This window comes from Pholcus phalangioides, unplaced genomic scaffold (assembly GCF_987345545.1).
Source record: "Pholcus phalangioides strain wild (caught in Gottingen) unplaced genomic scaffold, Ppha-v1.0 ptg000011l_1, whole genome shotgun sequence".
NCBI lineage: Eukaryota > Metazoa > Arthropoda > Arachnida > Araneae > Pholcidae > Pholcus > Pholcus phalangioides.
The window spans coordinates 12,613,619-12,637,372 of record NW_028301604.1 but is presented as its reverse complement, the minus strand read 5'-3'; the positions used below and the strand labels follow the sequence as shown (position 1 = coordinate 12,637,372).

The window sequence follows — 23,754 nt, the reverse complement described above, 5'->3', positions numbered from 1 at the left end:
GTTCATATGAAAGTATCACAAAATGAATATTTACTTCATTTAAAATATTTTTGCAATTGAGAAGTTCTTGTCTACCACCAACGGTTGAGAAGAAAAAAAAGCTGGGTAAGAACTTTCTGGACATGGTGTGTGCGTGCGTGCGTGTGTGTGTTAAGAGTAGTTTTTTCTTATTTAGAATACATTTTAGAGAATATTTTCAATTTTCTTTCTACATCATCTATCTGAATTCAATTATTCGGTTTACATCTTCATATGAATAAATTTTAATAGCAATGAAAACACAATGAAATGTAAATGCACGTTTAGTTATTCATGGATAGAGGAAAGTGTTTTTTTTATAAATGAAAATAAACTTTTATAAAGTCTCTGAATCGATTTACATTCAAGTTAGAATTTCTTATTCATTATCACATGAAAATTTATTGACCACTAAACACACAGTAACAAAGACTTGAGTGTATAAGATACTAAAATTCGTAAGCCACAACAAATCAAATGCTTTTCGAATTTTTTCTATTCCAAAAAAGTTTCGATTGAGCTTCTCACAGTTCAAAATATCGTAATAGTCTAATATTAGAACAATATTAAATGGACAATTTTTCAGAACTGCATCATTTCTACTTGAAACGTGATGACAAACATCAGTAAAACGTATGCATAAAATTTGCCCAACACGTTATTTTTTGTGTAAATTATAAATCTCTGCAGTCCTGTGGTCTCCATAGTTCCTGCATAAATCGTGAGATGAATATTGGTTCTCATAATTAATCTCCTTCACGGGTGGGTCCGAAATGAATTTTGCATTCCAAACATGCACGTCATCTGAATGACGCAGCATATAGCACGCAATAAATAACGTTTTCCTAACGTTCGAGATAAGGAAACATTGGTATTAACACGTGACACTGATATATACTAAACAGATAAATATAACAAACACATTTTTAATTGCGTATCACAATTCTGAACCTTCTTTTATGTTTTTTTTCAAATCTAAATATAGAGTTTAACCATAATGAAAGCTAAAATCCAACTCGGAGTTCTTTTTGTGCCCACACGTATCAAATATGGCAAAAAATGGAAGTGGGAAAGAATTTTGATGATATTGGGACCCACACAATCATCAGCGGGAGTACCTGTACTGAAAGCAAAGAAATGGAAAGAGGAATGATGGCCTAATCTCATGAGCTTTGTTTTCCAGGGTAAATGAGCCATGCGTTGCCTTGCTTAGGGGTTAGGTTATCGGTGCACATCACCAGGTCTCTTTCTTTTCATTTTACTTTTCTGTTTAGTGGGGCATTGCACCGAAAAAAAATGAAATCCGCTCAGCGATGGAAGCAAAAAATGTTTCCCTGGATGGCTATCTCCACGAGAAAGCTGATATATTGTACATCTAGAAAAAATAGGAAGGAAACTTTTAGTAACTTTTAGTCCCTTCGAACCAGTGACACGTCTGCACTTTCACGAAGGCGTTTGTTACAATAGCTATTAATTCAACGGATCACGTTTTTGTCGTGTTTATCTTATAAATATACACATTGAATCGCTTTCAGAAATACACACACAGGTGCCGTTACTTACAAAGGTACGCATCAAAGAAATTATTTTCTTTCGCATTGAAATCACACTTAGAATAACTTCGTTTCTCTATTTACCATACAAGTCAGATGTTTTATCGTAGATATGCTTGAGTGCTTCTATAATTTCTTTTTTTTTGTTTATTTGTGACACCTGAATTTTTTCTCGAATTTTCAAAATATTATTTTGTTTTATACAGTGATAAACTCGTCCTTCTCTTGCGTAGCAAGATAACTCTTATTCAGTACATAACATCTGTCACGTTATTCCCTTAATTCATACGTTGAAACTTCACAGTTATAAATTATTCACTTGAACATAATTCAGAAACGAAATCCGTGTAAAAAGAGGAAACTTAAGATAGACGCATATGATATTCATTTTGCAATTCTGTACAACGCTACGTGAAAATTGCTAATGCGAGTTTTTTTTATAACAACACCAAGAAATATGTATTGGTCCTTTTATCCAACATGTTTTTTCCTTGAAAACTTTTTTTTGTTGAGTTGAAGTTACTTACAAGCAAGTTTTATTACACATAAAAAAACAATAAATCAAATATTCTCGTGAAATTTTTCTCTTTTGTAGAGTTTACTAATATTCAAAAGCAATTTCCGTTGACGTCTGTATCTATCTCTTTGAAGTAGAAGTCAAAAATAATTCAGAAACGTCATTGATTTTTGCTTCTGAAATGGTACTCTGTATATAGGTGGAACACGTTACGAATTTTCAAAGATTTTTTTATGAATTTATTTCAGATAGTTTGTTTTGCCTCCTGTGATTTCATAGTTTTTAAAAACATCTTATTATTGCATCTTAATATTCTTTGCATCATGTCAAAAAGAGAAGACAAAATATCAAACTGTAGATCAAAATCATAATATCATGCAACTGCAGATCAAAATCAGTATATTATATGATTAATCGAGAGAGAGAGAAAAGTTCTCTATCTCGAATAACCTATCGATATTCTTCCGCACATGCACGTGAGGAAATTATAGATATGCTAAAGTGAGTATGCCAGACCAGATACAGCCTATTACAGGATATTTTCATGGTGTATGAATGACTACTGCATGTCTTTTCGTGGTAATTCACAGAAGTTCTACAACGTTGTAATTTCAATTCCTTTTATATGTCCTTCGCTACACTTAGATGGATCAAATATTAATTGTATTTTTATTTAAGAAATGCATGTTGTTAGTGGGTGGCCCTGTAATGGTTAATGGTAGGTGGTTTAGGTGTTAGCAGTGTCTTATCTGTTCTTGTCTGCAGCAACTGTACTATCTATACTATACTCAGTTGCACAATGAGAGAGGAAGAGGTACATGCAACCGCACAGTGCATTATCATACAATTTCTGGTTTAATAAGATGTAAAACAGTCTAAAATATGAAGGATACTCGAGCCACATACAGACATCAGAAATAGTATAAACAACTGATACAGTATTAGCTATGCGAGAGCTTAATACATCATTGAGAATGGCCTGGATCCTGAAGTGCCGAAAATAGTCTGCTAAGTGGGTTCCTCATGTTACTCTTTTACCAACAATACAAGGCTGGTCAGGTCTCGAACACCATCCGCACCGTCCAAATTCACCCCCCCCCAAAGAAAGACTACCATTTGTTTGGATCGCTAAGAGGCAATGGCAGGCCAATGATTCGGAAGTAGAGGAGCACTTGCGCAACACGCTGCACATATATTACTCTTCTTTCTTACTCTTCGAGGAAAAGATTAAATCTGCTAATTCATTAGGAAAAACGTGTTTCCAAACATGGAGATTATTTAGTAAAGTAATGTGTTGTTTTGTGTCTTTTTATTCCTTTATTTTAAAATGATTGCGGTTTATATTTCTGGGTGCCGTAGGTAAAGTGTACCATGTGACAAAAGGGAAATTCCACAGGAGAGCTGTTGAACCCATTGAGGAAAGCTTTCTATTTTCTGCAGTCTTTCATGAAATTACTTGATAAATGCCATGTCTGTGCCTTATAAGTGTAAAATATGATGAGAATTTGTTTTTGCATCCCTGATAGAGAGGAGGTGGGTGATTGTTTAGCGGCGTAACCACCGTCCCTGCATAACATGATGTTGATGAATTTTCAAGATATTGGTTTCACATAAAAAGGATAAATATAGTGATGATTATCTATCATTTTATTATAAAATATCAATAAAAAAATAAAAATTTCAAAATCTTTTAGGTTATTAAAAATATAATAAATCTAGCACTTATTCTAATTCTACTTCGTACGATATTTTATCGAACAATACTGAACATAAAAAACTAAACACAAAATAAAATCATAAAGTACAAAAAATTATATAGAGTTTTTCAATAAAAATCTATGTACAAAATTTCCATTCATATTGTTTATTTTTTCTAACTTTAAAAATCATGAAATTTCTGAAAACATATGCCGCCTTTCTGATAAGAACACAGTGACACAAGTGCTGGACGCAGTACTTATTCAGTGGGGCTTCTATTTGGTACTACAAAAATCCCATCTTTATGATGTATACTTTACTGGAATATGAATGTTGCATTTTGTATTTTTCTTCAGAAAAGGGGAAAAATCACAACCTCCCCACAAATACATAATTGAGTCTCCTCACTTGCAAGCATATCATATTATAGCCTAGCAACAAGAAAATGCCTCACTTCTTAGCTCCAAGTAAACGGTGGTTTACCTATAAAAGTTTTATTCAGGTTATTGCTGACTTTTTTTTTTAGTATTAATTGAGAAAAAAAACATTTTCTCTGTAGCTAGCTAAAGTTTGTTCACACATTTAAGTAAATTTTATAAAAGGAACTATATATTGTAATTTGTGCATCCATCCAATAGCTTTATTGCAACTTAGAAAAAATATTTTTATAAATCAACCACACCCCTAAGCCACCGCCCGGCTAAGGAAAAATTTTTGAACAGGTAGTTTCACAGCAAGTCCCCGGCCATCAAAGGTTTTTCTGTGAATCTTTCTATAGAGCTTGATAGTTTTATAACATGAATATCTCTGTTATTTATTAAAATAGGGCTTATTGTCCTATACCTCTGTACAGTGTAACGAAAGTACAGCAAATTAATGGCGTTTTTCCAATGTAGACAAAAATGGACATAGTGTTATTTACTTGCAGCATACAGATTTGATTACCGCGTAGTTTTTCAATCAATTAACTTCCGTATTTCACTACTAGGAGCCGAATTCTGTGCCATCGTGCTTTTTATTGTACAGGGTGGGCAAAAAGTCCGTAAAAAATTTTAAAATTCCTAAAAACCGGAAAAATGACCAAAATAAAAAACGGTTTGCATCGCTAGGTCATGGGAATTCTTTAACAGAGGAAAAAAAATAACTCAAAAAACAGCCGATAGGTGGTGCTGACGTACACAAGTCAAAGAAAAGATGCGCAAATAACGAACACAATGCCTCCAAATCGTTTATCTATATGTTCCACATGACCACCACCACAGGGGATAACACATTGCAGGCGAGTCACAAATCCAGCAACGGTAGAGTGCAGCGGGTCCACATACACGGTTTACAACGGTGAACTGATTGTGGATTAGGAAAGCAAGTTCTTATAAACGTCTCATTTGCATATTTCCATCGAAGTCGCTCGTACCAGCGCCACCTATCAGCGGTTTTTTTGGTTATTTTTTCCTATCTTAAAAAAATTCCCGTGACCTAGTGATGCTAACCCTGCAAACCGTTTTTTATTTCAGTTTTTTCCGGTTTTTATTCATTTTTAAAGTTTTTACGGACATTTGCCCCACCCTCTGTACGTTAAACTGTACTTAGGCAAATTGCTATCACTGCTATTTACTATTCGCTGCCGAAGGTATTCGTGGAAGGGTCTTGAACCAATTTACCGAGGATATGGGGGTTCCCTGGACATTCAAGTTCGATTACCCAAAAACCATTATCACAACTGCAGAAATTATTTTTGGCTAGAATAAGATTAAATTTCTTGAGATAGAATTTGACGTCAAAATTTCAATTTGAAATCAGACGAAAAACGAGGTCACTGCAGTAAAAAGAATTGTAAAGTTAGGCAAAAGTTTTCAATTCATTTAGCCGTACTGGATGTTAAATATTCATCCTTTTTTAAATAAAAAAAGGTGTTTCCCATATATATTGTCATATATATAGTTACGATATATATACAATATATATGGTAGCTGATATGGGAAGATGATAGCATGCTTGCTCAGTTCGCAAGAGGGCCTGGGTTCCAGGGCCTTATCCAGAAAATATCCGTATCTTGAAATAATAGCAAGATTACTAACAGGGCCTATTCTAATCCAGTGGTTTGGAAAAAGTGATTTGAGGACACAAGGAGTGTCCGCGGATAGATTTTGAGAGCAAAGAAGATATTGTAACAACAATCAAAGTGAGTCACTATATCACAGTTGCAAGGGTCATAGCGCCACTGGTTTACTCGGTATTCGACCAAGGATTCTTCGAATCTCAAACTACGGCCATGAAAATTGATATTTCATTGCATTTCATCGAGAATTGGGAGAAAGAAGAGGTAAAAATAAACAAATCTATAGAGACCACATACAAAAATAACTTTTAATTTTAGCTCACGTTTTTATTCTCTTAGAAGCTATATAATGTTGCGGACTGCACTTAGAAAATTATGGTAAATAAAAAACAAATTAACTTTAACTTTTGATATTTATGTATTAACCAGTGTTCAGAATTATTTCAGGTTATACAAAAAAAAATTAAATAAAATAAAAAATAATTTTTTTTTATATAAATTAAAACCAGGCAAAGTTCTAATTTTTGTGATAATATTTCAGTTTATTTATTTTCTTATTAATTACTCCATTATTTAATCAGATGAACGAGTTCTGGAGGTTTTAGTTACAAAACATTTTATAAACAAATAAAAATCACGCCTTGTGAAAGCGGTTAAAAATTAAATTTGCCTTATGTTAATCCTTCAAAAAGAAATAAAATGGTTTTGATCTAATAGGTTTGCACATGCTACTGTACTTCAAAAAGTATCTCTGATGAAAAAAGACGTAATCGTATTAGCCAAACTCAGATTCTCTTACCCACAATATAATATCTTAATTGAATGCTTAACTCTCAATTTATTTCTCAGAATTTTTTATCATTTGTTCTCATAATAAGGTCTCTAAAGCCGTTTTTGTTTTACTTTTTTGTGAATTTGAATTTGAAATTAAAAGTAAGATTACGTCTTATTCTTTTTGCAGAATATTTAATTTTAAATAAATTTAGAATTAAATATTAAGTGGCTTATTTCTTATTTTAAATCAGAATATATATTGAAAGATATCATAAAATGTTAGTATACATTTATCATCTAAAGAGAGTTCAGCATTACTGAAATGTTATATAATGCTTTAGAAGTGATATAATCGTTTCGGACCCGAGCATTCATTTTTTGGAATTTTCAAAATGATTTTATATACATTTTTGATGATCAAAAAATTCTGTGGTGCTTGGTAAGAACATGGTATCCCCAAAAAAATGGCTTTTTGATCTAAAAGTAAGTATTGCTAATTATAACTAATTGGAAGTGAAATAAATGCACAAATACGGCTAAACAATTTTCATTTGTATTTGGGTATATGCTTTATTTTTGATTTTTAAATGACAATGAAATTGCTTATATCTCAAAAATGTGATTTTACGGTTATCATGTTCTGACCAAACACCACTGAATTCATTAAAATATTTAAATGTCATCAAATCTTTCTTTTTTCATTCTTTTTGTCAAATTCATAATTTTCTTTTGTGAAGCGATAATACATTTCGTTCAAAATTTTTTCAGCCAAGATGATGGACTGTGACGTGCATTGTGCTTCCACAAATGTTTAATTTTCACATTATTTTGTGGTTACTATATATATTTTAATTCCCCCCCCCCCCCCATGTACATTGAAAAAGTGCTCTCATGTTTGATCGGGTAGGGTGGATGGATTTGATGGGCTGGGGAAGGTGTTGCTACTTTTCCAACAGATACCCTTTACGTTAGAGGTTCCGTAAGGAATATTAACGTGGGTATCTGTCTGGTAGTTCAACTTCAAGCCAAGATTCATCTTCACATATAAATTTTTCACAGAATTTTATTGCTAAATTTTATGTAATAAATCACAGTTTTCCCGGAGGCACTTTCTCGTGGAAGCCATCTTAAAAACCCTCTGACAGTTCAACTTTAATAGTGCTGCCCTGTGATGAAACCCCCAAAGTTTATATTCGCCATATTTCTGACTAAAAACTTACGCAATCCTTTAAGCCAGGCCTTAACTTCGAGGTCAAAAAATAAATTTCTACAGTGAGAAAAAGTAACCCACACATTTGCGCATGCAGGACATGAAAGGAATAAACTCGTTTGTTAATGTTTTCGTCGTATAAATTGTTTTCTACTTTTATCTGCCTTTGAAGTTATTTTTATAGTTCCTAACCTCTTTTTATAATGAATAATAACAATTTTTTCTAAAAGAAAAAAATAAATCCTTTTGTAGAGATTTCAGAGAAAATCATTATAATAAGTTTTTTTACGATCTTCAAAAATAAGATTCATTAACTTAATAATATTCATATATTTGGAAATGTGAGAGGATATTGGTAAAACAAATTAAAAATTAAAAATTTATTTTTAATAAATGCGTTGAAAAATGAAATGGTGGGCAGAAATAAAAAAAAGAGTTTTTGTTGAAGAAAAACGCTAAAACTATTTCAAAAAAATTGAATTATTGAAGAATTTAAGAAATTGAAGCAGTATGTCTTAAAACTCGAATTCAACGAGTCTTTTCTCATTTTTTAATATATTGCTTTCTTTTCCTCTACACAAATTCCGCGTCTTTTCAATATACTTTCAAATGAAATATAACACAACTTTCCCGCGTTTAATTTAAAGATTGATGGTAAAATCGAACAGAAAAAAATACTTCGACGTTGTATGCAAATTCTTTGAAAAGTTTTTATTTTTAATAAGTAAGAGATTAAAAAATTCAGTCGATTCAGAAAAATTGTCAAGTTTCAAAAATTTTAGTTGCGAAAAAAAATTTTTTCTTGATTTTCGAATTAGATTCTCTCAATTGCATGAGTACAAACTTATGATGAAATTGTATTCCGATACTTGAATGGTAGTACTGGAATATACAGCTTCAAGAAACACATTAACAAATTAATACACGTTTTCAATCATTCGATTCCTGCACAATATGCCGTAAATGTGATACTATATTCTATTATTCTGACTGGAAATGTTCAATAAATGGCGTAAAATTTTACCTACACACACAGAAATACCAGGTACAATCGACGTTCGCTATAACGAACAAGACTTAATATGACCGTTTCATTATAACCACTACTTCACCAACTCTGGCCATATCGCTATACTGCAATTTACTGAGATGGGTTGGAAGTGAAGGCGCTGTCTATCGGTGGTCGACTCGAGTTCGTTAGGGAAAACATCTTATCGATATCCTCCCTTGGGTTCGAACCCGGGACCCTGACAACAACCTTCACGATGGTAGACGAGCATCTTACCACCATGCCACTCGGACACTCATTGTAACCACTGGTACGATAAGTCTAATTCTTTTTCCTATTCATCCCATGTTATTATTCATCTAATATAACGACCTGAAAAGACCGTTCAATCCAATACGACGTCCACTTATTTCTGCCTGACTTCTTTTTTGAAAAAAAATGTACAAAATCCGTGTTTCGTTTGCTGAAATTGTGTTTGACCTTGACTCTTGACATTGGAGAATTAGGTAAACAAGTGAGAAGTGCATGTAATTAATAACAGTTTATTTTTTTTTTCTAATGCGTAATTCAATTTTCATTGCAACTGCTCATATTATAACAAAATTAATAATATATTTTTAATAGCTATTTTCAAACGTTCGATATAGCAATTTCCCAATTTAACGTCCATTTCCCGTTGAACGAATATGGGGGGGGGGGTTTAAATGTACGTCGACTGTATTATTACTTAATTTATGGCGTATTTATGATTATCGTCGATAGATTTGCATGTTTTTTTTTAAACAATTCGAAAGTTACTTGATGTTACCGTATATGTATATGTGTTACGAAGTTTTAAATTTAACTTTTGATTTCACATTTCACATCAGCGTTTTACCACATCCATGGAGATTTACTTTATTCTTCATAGTATGTATATTGCCACTTTCTCGGATACAATGTTGTCTGTTCTAACACAATTGACACGTTTAAAAAGAAATACGATAAACATGTGTTGGGGGTAAATCGAGAAGTTATCCATTCTTAAAAATAAGACAACCATAATATTCTTTATGGGCATTGTATAATATTTTATCATGTGTATATATTGTTTATAATTTTTTTTTGTGATTGTGTTTTTAATTTGGTTGCTGTATTTTTTGAAATATATGACATCATATTTGTTATGGGCATCTTTTTCTCAGCCACCTCGTTGGGCATCTTGCCTGTTGTGGCGTTGTATTTGTATTTGTTTAAATCAGTTAGAAATACAATCGGAACAACCTTCTCATAGATGTTAATTTCGTTGTACACGGTTTTATTTTGATGCACACATTGTTTGAAGATTTTGCATTTCAAATAACTTTTCTCCATTAAAAAAATGAAAATTTGCACATTTTTCTCTAAAAGTATTTAAAGTGTGTTAACTTGCATGATTTTCTTGTGTCTGTGTTTTCATTTCGAGTCGGATTTGCATTTGCAGCCATTGAAAGAACATCCTTGTTTTCAGGTGAGCTTCTTCTCAACGAGTCCAGAACTGAGCAACAAGAACAGATTCGAATATTTTTTGAGAACAGTTCCTTCAGACATGAATCAAGCCCATGCAATGGTAGAAATTATTAAACTTTTAGGATGGACCTACATTTCTATAATTTACGAAGAATCCAACTACGGCGTACAAGTAAGTCGTTGCATTTTTTTAAAATCAATTGCTTCTGTATGAATATCCATTTTTCTCAGCCTTACAGATAAGTCTTCTCATTCTCTTAAAATTTAAAAAAAAAAGTGGGTAAAAGAAACGTGGAATTACGTTGCAAATGTGATAACGATTTTACGAGGTAAGTAAACTGCATGAGCAAATTTTGAAAGATACATTGGAGTTTCGCTAGACATCGAGGTAGGCCACATTGGTAACATTTGTTCTGGTGTTCCGAAAGATGACAATATGTGTGAAGCTGTAATGTTGTAAAGGAGAAGTTTCATTTTGTGACTCTACACTTTCACATTTGTTTGATCCGTTTATTTTTATTGTACTGCATTGTTTACATTTACATTGTTTACATTCACATTGTTTACATTTACATTGTTTACATTTACATTGTTTACATTGTTTACATTTACATTGTTTACATTTACATTGTTTACATTTACATTGTTTACATTGTTTACATTTGCATTGTTTACATTTACATTGTTTACATTGTTTACATTTACATTGTTTACATTGTTTACATTTACATTGTTTACATTGTTTACATTTACATTGTTAACATTGTTTACATTTACATTGTTTACATTGTTTACATTTACATTGTTTACATTGTTTACATTTACATTGTTTACATTGTTAACATTTACATTGTTTACATTTACATTGTTTACATTTTTGTGCATTTCTTGTTTTTGTACTTATGATAGAAGTCGAAAATGCATTATTTTAACATTCTGAAAAGTCACTCGAATCCATATCCACGCAAAAAGCCCCAAATTATTGACGAGTAAAATAAATTTTTGGTAGTAATTTATCAGTGTTTTTGTTCTATGTTATCTGCGGAATTTTTTATGAGTAGGAGACTAATTCTTGGAATCTAATCAAAATGAATGCAGTCGGTTATAATGATCTTCAAGGGCGAGAAAAGGTTGTAACTGAGGATGAGTTTTTTTACATAACAGATATGAAATATGTTATTCGATACTATCATGTGAAAAATGGTTATTTTACCACCAATACTTTCTAAAAAATAAATAAATAAAAGTTTGTACCACCTGAGGAGATTGTTTTTGTACATCTTCCCCTCATGCCGTAAGCACGAGTGTGCAATCCTTGGAAGAAAAAGAACGTGAGAAACGTCGCTTGAATGTTTACTCTACCCATGCTACTATATCGAACTTATTTTCTAAAAATGTTTTATAACATGTGTTTCGATAGGAAAATACACAGTCGCGTTTCAGACAAAACCTAAATAGCAAAATAAGGTATCCAACCAGCTGATGAAAAAAGGAAAATTTGTGTGTGTGTGCACATTCGTGCTTTTGCCATGCGAGGGGACGATATGATTTTTGATCTCTGAATATAGTGTCATAGCGTATGAAATGCCATTTTAGTTTCCCAATCGCCACTTTTGTAATATTCAACGATGGAATAACACAATGATATACAATCATTTCTAGTGACTACCTTCTAGTGAAGACACCTTGTAGATACTCAATACATCTGACTCCAAAGATGAGACTCACAGTTGTAACTTAGGTTTAATTAACAACAACGGAACATCATTGGTTTAACGTAGTAACACTTACATATCAGCAACGCAACGCCAGCGCGCGTACAGGTAAGTGACAAGTTAAAAATAAGCAGGCATGCAAGTAGTCGATCGCAGCTCACTACTTATACAGAGTGCAGGTTGAATGACGTCACGCTCCTTGGCTTCATCTGCATGATGCTGCCATACCATAGTTATAATTAAACTATGGCGCTATATTCATAGACACTTTCCTCATGTTACACCTATCGATGCTTTCCTTCGGAATCTGCTAAAATCTGAGTAGTATAAGTACACTTGCGAAGAGAGACACTCCAATTCTGAAACTATCCACGACAGTCACCAGAATTTAAAGTAGTCTGAAAACCGAGATCGAACAGTTTCACGTTGAGCGACAATATCATTCAACGTTCGTCTTCTGTTAGCAAAGTCGTTCATTAGTGATATTTTCTTGTGTACTCGTGTCGTACTCGTTAACTTTAAAACTAGTTCGAGCGAACATTAGTTTCGTGTAGACATCGCCGAATTTCTCTAAAAAGTGTGAACCACTGACTTGAGAATTTTTCTCTCTACGCGAATTATCGACTCCAGGCAGGGCCGGAACTGGGAAAAGAGGCAGTGCCCCGGGCACAAAATTTAGGGGCGACAATTTTAGGTGAGAACAGGAAACACCGTTGTAACATTATTGGATTTTAAACTGTGGGGGGGGGGGATCATGTTTGGCCCCGGCCGCCAAATACCTAGTTACGGCGCTGACTCCAGGACAATATTAAAGTCGAGTGAACACTCATGTGAATAGTATCTCTTCAAAATTTCAAAATTAGCTATATCTTCACAAGAAGCTTCAGCATGATTAGATGAAATAAAATATCCCTGTATATTTTAAATACCTTCTCTCTGAAAGTTCGACAAGAGAAGTTTAAAATTCTCAGTAAAATCTTATTTCCGACTATTGATTAAATATACCGGTTGAGTTGAAAAAAGTATTTGTTAATTTGGGTCGTAATTATTCTAATGTTAAACTCACTTCAAAAGACTCGTAATGCGTCATCGTCGTTCGAAATCCATTAATTTTAAGTCACCACTAATTAGCGATTATTGAAGAGATGTTTAAACTCATTTCAGTTTTATCACGCTTTGTGTGTGCTTTGTGTGTATGTCATGCTTTGTGTGTGAACAAAGAATGAACTACTATTTTCTTCTCAAAGGCAGATATATTTTCAAAATACTTGAGACCAGAAATGAAGAAAAAGCTACAAATAATAACCCTACAAATAATGCATTTTTATCATCGACATGTTTCGGTACTCGTGTGTCTCGAGAGGATAAATTGATCCAAAAAATAAAATCCGTGTTTCTTCTAGATTTCTTTCAGGTTCTATATGAAAGCTTTTCTAGAACAATTGGTAAATAACAGAAAATCACCACCCTGTATTCCGTTCTTCCATACTATTAACACTACTTCACACTTACTCAGTTCCGTATTTGTACAGAAGTAGCGTGGTTGGTGATTCGGGTCGTCAGAATGAGAGTCGAATATCTTAACCACTGCACTACACAGCTCGTCTTCAAACTGGGTTTAGGAAAACTTTAACTATATTTGGAATACCGGAATTGATTTGATAGAAATGATTGTCTGTAATGATTAAAACTTTTCCTCCAAAAAGGTATTGAAAATATTTGTTGGAGAAAAAGTTTTAATCATTACAGACAATCATTTCTATCAAACGATGTAAAAGCAGTTGCATTTTTTTAAAAGAAAGCTGGTTAAAAACACGTTCACATAATCTATAAGAATCCATCATTTCGAATTGTTTCAACCACACTTGTTATGAATCTGGAATCATAAGCCACATTGTCAAATGAGCGTAAAATGAATGAGTAAATATCAAAGAGGAAATTGAATTTAATTCCTTTCTGCTGATTTGCCAAATACGGTATCTCATTATGTGATATGCAACGAAGCTACTGCTTTTCGTTTGATAAAATTAATAAATGTTATGAGATAAGATTAAATGATAAATGTTAGGATTCTCCGAAACATATTAGTTTAAGAGTTAAAATTTTTCTTTTCCATGTACTTCAGAAATTATGTGAAAGTATATTAATTTCGAAATGATATTATACTATATTAAATTCGAAATTTGATCATATTTTTGAAGAAAAATAATTTAAATAATAATTAAAAAATATATTCACACACACATATACAAGCTTACTGACATATTATTTCTGTACTTTGGAATACGAAGCTAGGGGCATTAGTAGCTGTGAAATGTGCGTGGTTGCACTACTACGTGTGAAACGCACATTTCACTACTACTGGCATTTACGAAGTCTACTTTCATTATAAAAATTTAATAACTGCTATCCTTATGACTCACGAGGGTAGATGGCTGATTGCTTTGTTATCCGCGTGTGGAAGTGCGGAACTGCTGAAATTCATCAATTCTTTTACCACTGAACGGTCATTGGTAACATACAACAAACTCTTCCCCCCCCCCCTCCGTTTCAACACTTGAATGAGTAAATCATATTGAATGTTTTGTCGCTCATTTTAGTTCGATTAACCCTCGTCTCTCCTTACGAGTTTAATGGCGGTATCATTCTGGATGCATCTCTAGGATCACCGATTTGGAAATCCTCATTGACGAGCAGCTTAGGTTATCTGGACATTGTGCAGCGGTGGTCAAAAAAGCGTACAGAACGCACGGTTTCATTCTCAAAAAGGTCTCTTCGAGTTCTCCCAAAGTGATCCTTCCACTTTTCTGGAGTTTAGTTCGTCCTAGATTGGAGTACGCCGTCAGGTTTTGGAGACCAACTTACAGAGGAACATTGACTTGGTCGAGGGGTGGCAGAGAAGTGCTACGAGTTCTCTTGATGGAACACGGGGCATAAGCTACGAAGAAAGACTTGATCTTTTAAATGTGTTTACATTGAAAGAGCGCAGGTGTCGGGGGGTATGACCGAAGTGTTTAAAATTTTCAACAGTATGGATAAAATGGACCATGAGTTATTAATACATCGTCAATCAACTGCCTGTACAAGGAGACACCAGTATCGATAGGTAAGAGTCTATTCTAGGTTGTGGTGTCACATGGAGTTATTCTCTAAAGGGTTATGAATAAATAGAATAGCTTACCTGTGGGGAGGCATGAATTCTTACACGATTGACATGTTTAAAAAGAAATACGATAAACATATTGGGATGAATCAAGAAGCTATCCATATTCAACCATAATTTTTTATGGGTGGTACATATTTTATTATAAGTAATGGTCTTTTTATTCCTCTCATTGGATTGCTGTATATTTGATATAGTTTAGATATACATCCGACATCCATACTTTTTATGAGCATCTTTTTCAGCTACCTCGTTGGACATTTTGTCTGTTATGGGCTTTGTATTTGTGTACCATCTATACACATCTTTCATTACAATAAATATATTGTATCTTGATAGTAATTTGGTGTTAGGCTAGGTATGTAACAGCGAGTTGCTTGCTTGTTACTATCCCACTTTTATCAGAATTATCTTTCATATCATTAATGGTAAAATACAACGACCTATATATATTTTCTTCATGATGGGTCAGTTTTCAACCAATATATGACTCATCATCTTTGACAATCATTCCAACATGTAACAATTGCACATTTTTTCCCTGACGACTCTGGTTAAATTTTGCTCTCTTTCTAAGTTTAAAACTTTCAGGACTTCAACAAATGTAAAAATGAAGGATTTCAATTGCTGATATCCCAGTGAATTTTCACATTTAATACAACGGAGTAAATTCTTTTTATTAAATAGAGAAAGGTTCAGATTTTACTGATATTTATTGGATTCGGTGTGACCGAATAAGTAATTTTAATTTTCATATCTCCTCTAATTATTATTTTACGAAAGGATGATTATCGATCTTTTTTTCGCTGATGTTTTTTTTTTTACATTTTACTCTAATTTTAGAATCAGCCATAGACTTTTCATTCCTTTCGAACGCTCTTCGTAAAATACCTTGCATGTTATTGCTGATTTTAAAAGTAATTTTTTTATGTTAAAAGCCTCTGAGAGTCAAAAAAATAGAATAGCAAGACATTCATCAAATCAATATAAAAATCCATATGCAAAAACCACAAGTTTATTGAATTCCGCTGAATGGCCAATATCTCAAGTTTTTTTTTTTAAATTCAGTATTATTAATGCATTCGTGAGATTGAATATGCATTCACTGTCTTTTGTTAAAATTATTTGCATACTCGTATACCAATTGTGTGTGTGTATATATATATATATATATATATATACACACAATTTATATATATATATATATATAAGAAACCTCTTAAAAACTGCTGAGGCAGGCATCGTATTACGATATCAGTATTCATACTCTGAATGAAAAAGCGGAAACTTTTATTTTTTCGGCTTTCTATTTTGCCATTTCGATACATTTACGCAGTAATTTAATGTTTTCAAGGAGCAAAAATGCATTACTATTTCGAAAAAAAAGCGTAATATAGTTGAAGTGAAAAATGCTGAAAAAATTACATACATATCTTTAAGTTAATTATACAAGCGATATGTTATATTTTACGCAGAATAAATTGAAAATAAAAGCACTTTTTTAATATTCTCTAGGCTTTCAATGTTCTGGAAGAGCTTCTGTCGAAAAATGAAATTTGCATAGCGGTGAAAGAGCGTCTAACGAAAGATTCTGGTGTTGCCGTTGAAAGCTATTACGACAATATTGTTAGAAGAATGATGACCAAGAGAAACGCAAGAGGTAACCTAATTATTATTTTTTTTTTCAAGATTTATTATACGCGTTATCTTTCATATTCTCAGGATGCATATTTACACTTTTGCTCTTGTACGAGTGTGGGAGAAATTAGCATGCCAGCTCTGTCGCTACTAGTGACGAAGATCGCAATACGCAATGAGGGAAAAAATGTACAATATTGACGACAATATAATGAAAGCATTCTGATGACATAAAGTCGTCACGCCATAATTGTGCCTTGTTTTTCAAAATATCTCTGGCGTCAGAAAAGACACTGACATTTTCAACTTTCATTACCAGTTCGAATTCAAAACACCGTTTTTGATTCTTTGGTTTTTCAACTTGAGATAGGTGCAAAGAAGTTTTATCCAACCAATCAGATTAGTTGTTCGCTCGAACAAAGAAAATCCGAACCAAAAGTTAACTGCATATAGAAATGTCCTATCTACTTGTTAATACAAGATTCATTGAAAGACTGGTTATTTGTGGACATGAAGATGACACAAGGAAGAAAATTCACCACTGCCCCCACGGGGGCTCGAACCCCGGTCTCTCGCTTGCCGGACGAGCGCTATACCATCTAAGCTATGGAAGCAGATAGAATATTTCCATGTACGGAGCCTTTCAACATATATATACGCTCCAAGGTTGAAATACTCTGCTTCCATAGCTTAGATATTAGAGCACTTGTCCGCAAGTGAGAAACCGGGGTTCGATTCCCCGTGGAGGCAGTGATGAATTTTCTTCCTTGTCATCTCCACAAATAACCAGTCTTTCAATGAATCTTGCAAAAGTGTTAACTTTCTCGATTTCCTTGTTGAAAAAGAGAACTTGCTCCCGGGAACATGTTCTTATAAGACGTAGTGTGACAGTGCTCAGGCGCTTATATACACTGCTGGCCACCGTAAATGCAACACCCTGAAGAAAGCATGCAAATAATATGAAATATACAACATGCATTAGCGGAGGTGAGATATGCAAATGATTAGAATTTCAGCGCAGACGCACATCACGCGCGCCTGTGGCGCCACTTCAAAGCGCTATTTAAGGCTTGGAGATTTCGACGATTTGAAGTACGGCAATTGTGTTTTTCTTGTGGTTTTTTCAAAAAAAACGATCATCTTTTGATCAAGTATCCGAGTTCGACAGAGGAAGGATAGTGGCCTACCGAGATTGTGGATTATCTTTCAGGGAAATCGGTAGTCGTGTTGGACGAAACCAAACAACTGTAATGCGGATATGTGATCGTTGGATGCAGGAGGGTACGACGGACCGACGTGTTCGATCGCATCCACCTCAGTGCACCACTTCACGTGATGACAGGCGTATTGTGCGTATGGCAGTGACGGATCGCTCAGCCACATCACGAACCATAGCACAGCACATTCAGTCTGTACCGCATCATCCAGTGTCTGCGCGTACCATTCGACGCCGTTTACAGCAGAGTGGTCTGTCCGCAAGACGTCCATTGCTTCGTCTACCCTTGACGCAGAACCACAGACGTCTCCGCCGCCAATGGTGCGATGAAAGAAGGATGTGGACGGCACAATGGAATGAAATTGTCTTTACTGACGAGTCACGCTTCTGTCTGCAACACCACGATGGTCGGATTCGAGTCTGGAGACACCGTGGAGAGAGGATGCTGAACAGCTGCGTTATGCACCGCCACTGGTCCTGCACCGGGTATTATGGTATGGGGCGGTATTGGATATCACTCTCGCACTCCTCTAGTACGCATTGCCGGTACTTTAAAAAGCCAGCGCTACATCTCCGAGGTGTTGGAGCCAGTTGTCCTTCCTTACCTTCAGGGCTTGCCCACAGCCATATTTCAACAGGATAATGCGCGACCACACGTGGCACACATTGTCCAAAGGTTCTTCGTCAATCGCCAGATTGAATTGCTTCCCTGGCCAGCTCGCTCTCCGGATCTTTCGCCGATAGAAAACATGTGGTCCATGGTTGCTCAACGATTGACCCAGATTACATCCCCAGCTGCCACACCAGATCAACTTTGGCAACGCGTGGAAGCTGCTTGGTCTGCTGTACCCCAAGAACACATCCAAAGTCTCTTTGAATCAATGCCGAGGCGTGTGGCAGCGGTGATCTCCAACAATGGCGGCTACTCTGGCTACTGATTTTGGCAGGAACCACACTTCACAGAAGTCTATAAATTTAATCATTTGATGCTTGGTCAACATGTTATCTACAAAATAAATATTGTTGCGATATCTCTTGTCTTTCTTGGTGTTGCAATTTGGGTGGCCAGCAGTGTATATAAGGGATGGTTAGTTTTGTGTGTCAATGGACATTTAATTTTTCTTAAAGCGCTAAAGGCACATAAAAAAAAGATCTTGTGTTAAGTACGTCGGACCGCTGCAATTAAGTATGTCGATTAAATGACGTCGTGAGTGAAATACGTCATGTGAGGCATACCACTCGAGTCCTGAGTGAAATAAATCATGTAAGGCGCTGTAAATACCCAAGCGACCATGGTGGTGAGTGACAAATATTTTTTTATTGTTGTTGTTATCAGTTATTTGTATGCGGTGAGTACATACGATGGTGACAATTAAATATAAAAATATTGAAAAAATTATGATTATATTTAAGGAATACGATTCATTGATTAGTAATGGAAGGATCTAAACAATAAAATGATTATTAAATGCAGCAGCATATCTTGAGTATTTAATTGAGCAATGTCTTATATATATTTTTATCGACTATGTCTCCAACCGACCTCATCACGGAAGCACAGGTAGTGCAGTTACAGAGAAAGAGAACTTTCTCTTTTTCGCACAAAAAAAAATTGCCATGTGATAAGGAAAAGAATAACAGCAAGTTCTTTCAAAAAGTCTTCAAAAGTGCGGTGAAGAACGCGATAAAAAAAGGAATAGACGGTTTTTTTTTTTAATGATAGAAATCTTGAAATGTGATTGGATCAGCTCGATCAGCATTTCGGAGAACATAAAGCAGTCTCATCGAGAAAATTGGAGATGTTACGGAAGAGCGATCGTAAACTGGAAGGATAACAAGACTACAAGAAATTTTTCGGACAATGGTGAATTGGAAAGAAGTTCACGTTTCTTGTCTTAACGTGTCAGTTATTTTCTACAACCTCACTATAGATAACAAAAAATTCATCATAGAGTTAATACAGTATATAAAGACTTTTCAACCTGGGACATCTGGAAGCACAGTAGTAGTAGTAGTATAGATGAGGTACAAAATTTGTAAATTTAGTAAATTAATACAAATTTCAAAGACTACAATAGGCAAAATGTCCAACAAAGTATCTGAAAAAAAGATGCCCACATAAAATATGGACGTCAAATACAGTCCTCGCCGCTTTATGTGATCGCATTGGAACTCGGGAGTTTCTGAGAACATACCCGGATGATAACTACATCCAAAAAACGTTCGGTGGCCCTGCATACAATTACCTTACTTTTTTTTACCGAAAATTGGGTCCTAAAAGTAACGGGGGTGGAGAGTTCTTATACACATGAGTAGTATCATGAAATTAACAAATTACTCAATTTCTTGCAATTTACGATGAGAGTGACTGGGATAATGATAATAAACTGGCTGATTGTAATGTCTCAAATGAGGGTGGTGAGAGGATTCAATAGTTTCTCTGACGTGCGAATAAATATCTATTTTTTAAATATCTTTAAAAATATCTTTGCCTTCTCCCTGCTCTTACGAGATAAGGCGTAAGTAATAGCCTTTTTTTCGCCGTTACGTAGGATTTTATTTCCTGAAAATGCTCACCACAAGTGCAAACGAAACGTCGAAAGATCTTTCGTCGAAAAATAGTTTCTGTTGCGTTCATCAAAAAACCCGAAAACTTTACTTCAAGCAAAGATATTATACGAAGGTTTTAAATAACTGGCTGTTGCGAAGACGAATTTTTGGAAAGAGAAAAAATTGAACTGCCTTTGCGGGGAATCGAACCCACGTTCTTTCACTTTCCGGGTGAACGCCCTAGACTAAATTAAAATGAAGAAAAAATAATATTAAATAAAATTTAGGCTTAGTACGAAGCGAACGTTTTTAGTGCGTGTTATCGCTACCGATAGATCGTTGCCACTCCAGGGTGGATACTATCGATCGCCGAATAATTACACACGTGATTCCTTGTCAAAAACTAATATGGAAAAGTGGTTTCAGTTTTTTTTATTTTACCTATAATTATGGAGATATAATGCTTTAAAAATTGATTTACGGGTCGCTTCATAATCCTGCCGAATTCACCGAACTTATACCAAACGAATAACTTGGCATTTTTGAATCTGATGCAAATTCTATTTGCCTCCTTCTGGAATCGAACCCTGGTCCCCTTGCATACCGGGCAAGAGTGCGCTAACCAATACACCAGAGACACACTTTTCAATTCCTGATAACGCGCATTAGTAGCGTGAAGCGTGAAGCATTATCAGGAATTCAAAAAAGTGTCTCTGATGTATTGGTTAGCACACTTGCCCGGTATACAAGGGGATCCGGATTCGATTCCCGGAGGAGGCAAATCACTTTCCTTTCCAAATATCAGTTTCGGCAAAATTTAATTTCTCAATCACACCTATAGTTTTTTTTATGCCTTAAATCCCGTGGCAGGTACTGACGTAATGACGTATTATCATCGGCTTTGTCTTAGAAATACCTAACAAACGATATCAATGTCATCTATTTTTGTTGTGAACTGCTCGAGATATAGCAGAAAACAATTTGTTATGAATCAGGGCAAGCGAGCTTTGTAATCAGACGGGGAAGATATGAACCGGAGTGACATTGTTGAATGTGTACCTTTGGAATTAATTTGGCGATACCATTTCTTTTTTTCAACATGAGTTGCGTCATTCCAGAGATACGAGCGTTTAAAGAATTTCATCGCGTAACTTTTTGCGAATGCTCCCAGTATCGTCAGTTAATTTAAAAGACGCATCCATGTCAAAATTTCCAAGGTTTGCGTGAGTCATGCAAGCTGGAATTAATTACGACGACACGAAAATATTTCTCGTAAAAAAGAAAAGTAAATTTATCAAGACGGGGGGAGAGGGAAGATAGAAATCGATTGCAGTCGCACGGAAATTAAAAATTTTCATTGCAACATGTAGAATTCGATATGAAATGTGACTGGATGAATAATCAATAGAAAAAATCCGAAGCCACTAATTATTTTGAATATCTAAATTCGTAAAATAATTAGTTTGATTGAAAGTTTCTGATTGAATCGTTGAATTTTACTGTTTATATATACCACAATCACACCTTCGTCAAGCTCTATCGTTTTTATACATTCTTCATTGAAGATTTTCACGAGTAACGGTGAAATTTCAAAATTACTCAAAAAATATTGCCCTGTTTTATTCATCGACATGCGGTCTGATTAAAATGAAAGGCTAAAAAAATGATCACTCAGTAAGCACTATGCACTGCATGCCTCAAAAAATCTGACTTGATAGTGAAGGAGAGTAAAATTATCACATTTTTTTGCGAAAAAGTATTGATTTTGGTTAGATAATTTTGAAATACCTCTCATTTAGCCAACACTTTACAAATCAAGTGGCATATTTGTCAATACAACCGACGAAGTTAATCTGCAATAACAAAGTTAACATTAACTCACATTTTAAAATGCTGCAACCCACTTGCAGAGGTAAAAATTTACTTCCGTTGGGTGTTCCGTCACGTAACTGACCGTTAGAAAACTGACACGTCACGAAAATTCAAAATATTATATAATTAATTCCTTAAATATTCGTCAGATCATTTAACGGAAAACGCCACTCTCTTTGTTAGTTTTCCACAAGGAATCACGTATATAATTATTAGGTGGTCAAAAGTATCCATCATGTATAGTCATATTCTTTCAATATCTTTCCGTTTTTTTTTTTTGTTTTTTTTTTCATGAGTATTCGCTGCTTCTCATAATTATATCTAGCTCTGTACATCCCAATCTAAATATGCCATTATCAATTAAAGGTAACCGTAGTTCGTCAGTCACACGAAATTTTAGTCGTCTACGACACCATGCGCCTTTCTAGACTTGACTTACTTTGAAGAACATATTCCACCGCCTACATATTACAAGTCTATGCACATTTAACAGCTTGGCTTCGCTGATCGACTTTAATCTGCCTCTAAGCATCTAGTCGGATGGTCATGGCAACTCTTCTGGCAAATTATGTCTAGAGCTCATTCCCTGAAATACTCATTTCTGAATTTTATTTTACTTTACGTAGTTGAAACACGAATATTTTCAGCTTCGGCAACAAAGTAATGCCCTTGCTATCATACAATTGCATCAAAAAAAAGTGCTGATTTACATATAATATTCTATGTGAGCTTTAGCTTCATTTTATGTTACAAATGCAAATTCCATGCAAATCCATCTTTTTTCTGCTGCATAATCACACATTTTCTGCTTTATTTTTAACTAAGAAAAATTAGTGCAATTAATTCAGAAAAAAAGAATGATTTGTAGAGAAATTAAAGGGTTTTTTAGTGTATTAAATCTCTATTTTTTTTTTAAAGTAGTTCTGAATGTTTAGGATTTCTTCTCAATTTTGACTCCCACAGAATTTATTTGTAAACTAGATAATGATATTTTTGTTAATAATAATAATGCTACATTTCAGAAGTACTTAATATTTTAAAGAATTTTTTCAAGTAAAATTCAATTTCACATAAAATTACGTTTTTTTATTTTATTTCATTTTTAATGATGAAATAAATGATGCAGAGATTTCTGGCGGTTAAAGTAGAATCTTCGTTAAACGTTATTACTCACTTGATAAAAAAACAAATCATTTTGTATGTTATATTTTAATCTCAAGGAAAATTATTTTAATCTAAATACCCGGCTCATTGGTGTACAACTAATGATGCAG

The 23,754-nt window shown here is 34.3% G+C and overlaps 1 protein-coding gene and 1 non-coding gene across 2 annotated transcripts in view; one reads left to right on the top strand and one right to left on the bottom strand.

The window, feature by feature from the left end:
• The window catches only part of LOC149080075 (metabotropic glutamate receptor 6-like), a 166,490-nt gene that overhangs the window by 125,179 nt on the left and 17,557 nt on the right, over nucleotides 1-23,754 (top strand). Inside the window, exons 3-4 of the mRNA XM_089239039.1 lie at nucleotides 10,328-10,498; nucleotides 16,720-16,864. Coding sequence (XP_089095165.1) covers nucleotides 10,328-10,498; nucleotides 16,720-16,864 — 316 coding nt within the window. The remainder of the gene's footprint in view (nucleotides 1-10,327; nucleotides 10,499-16,719; nucleotides 16,865-23,754) is intronic.
• Nucleotides 17,385-17,456, bottom strand: TRNAA-GGC (transfer RNA alanine (anticodon GGC)). Its single transcript has one exon. It is a non-coding gene; the product is annotated as a tRNA-Ala (tRNA).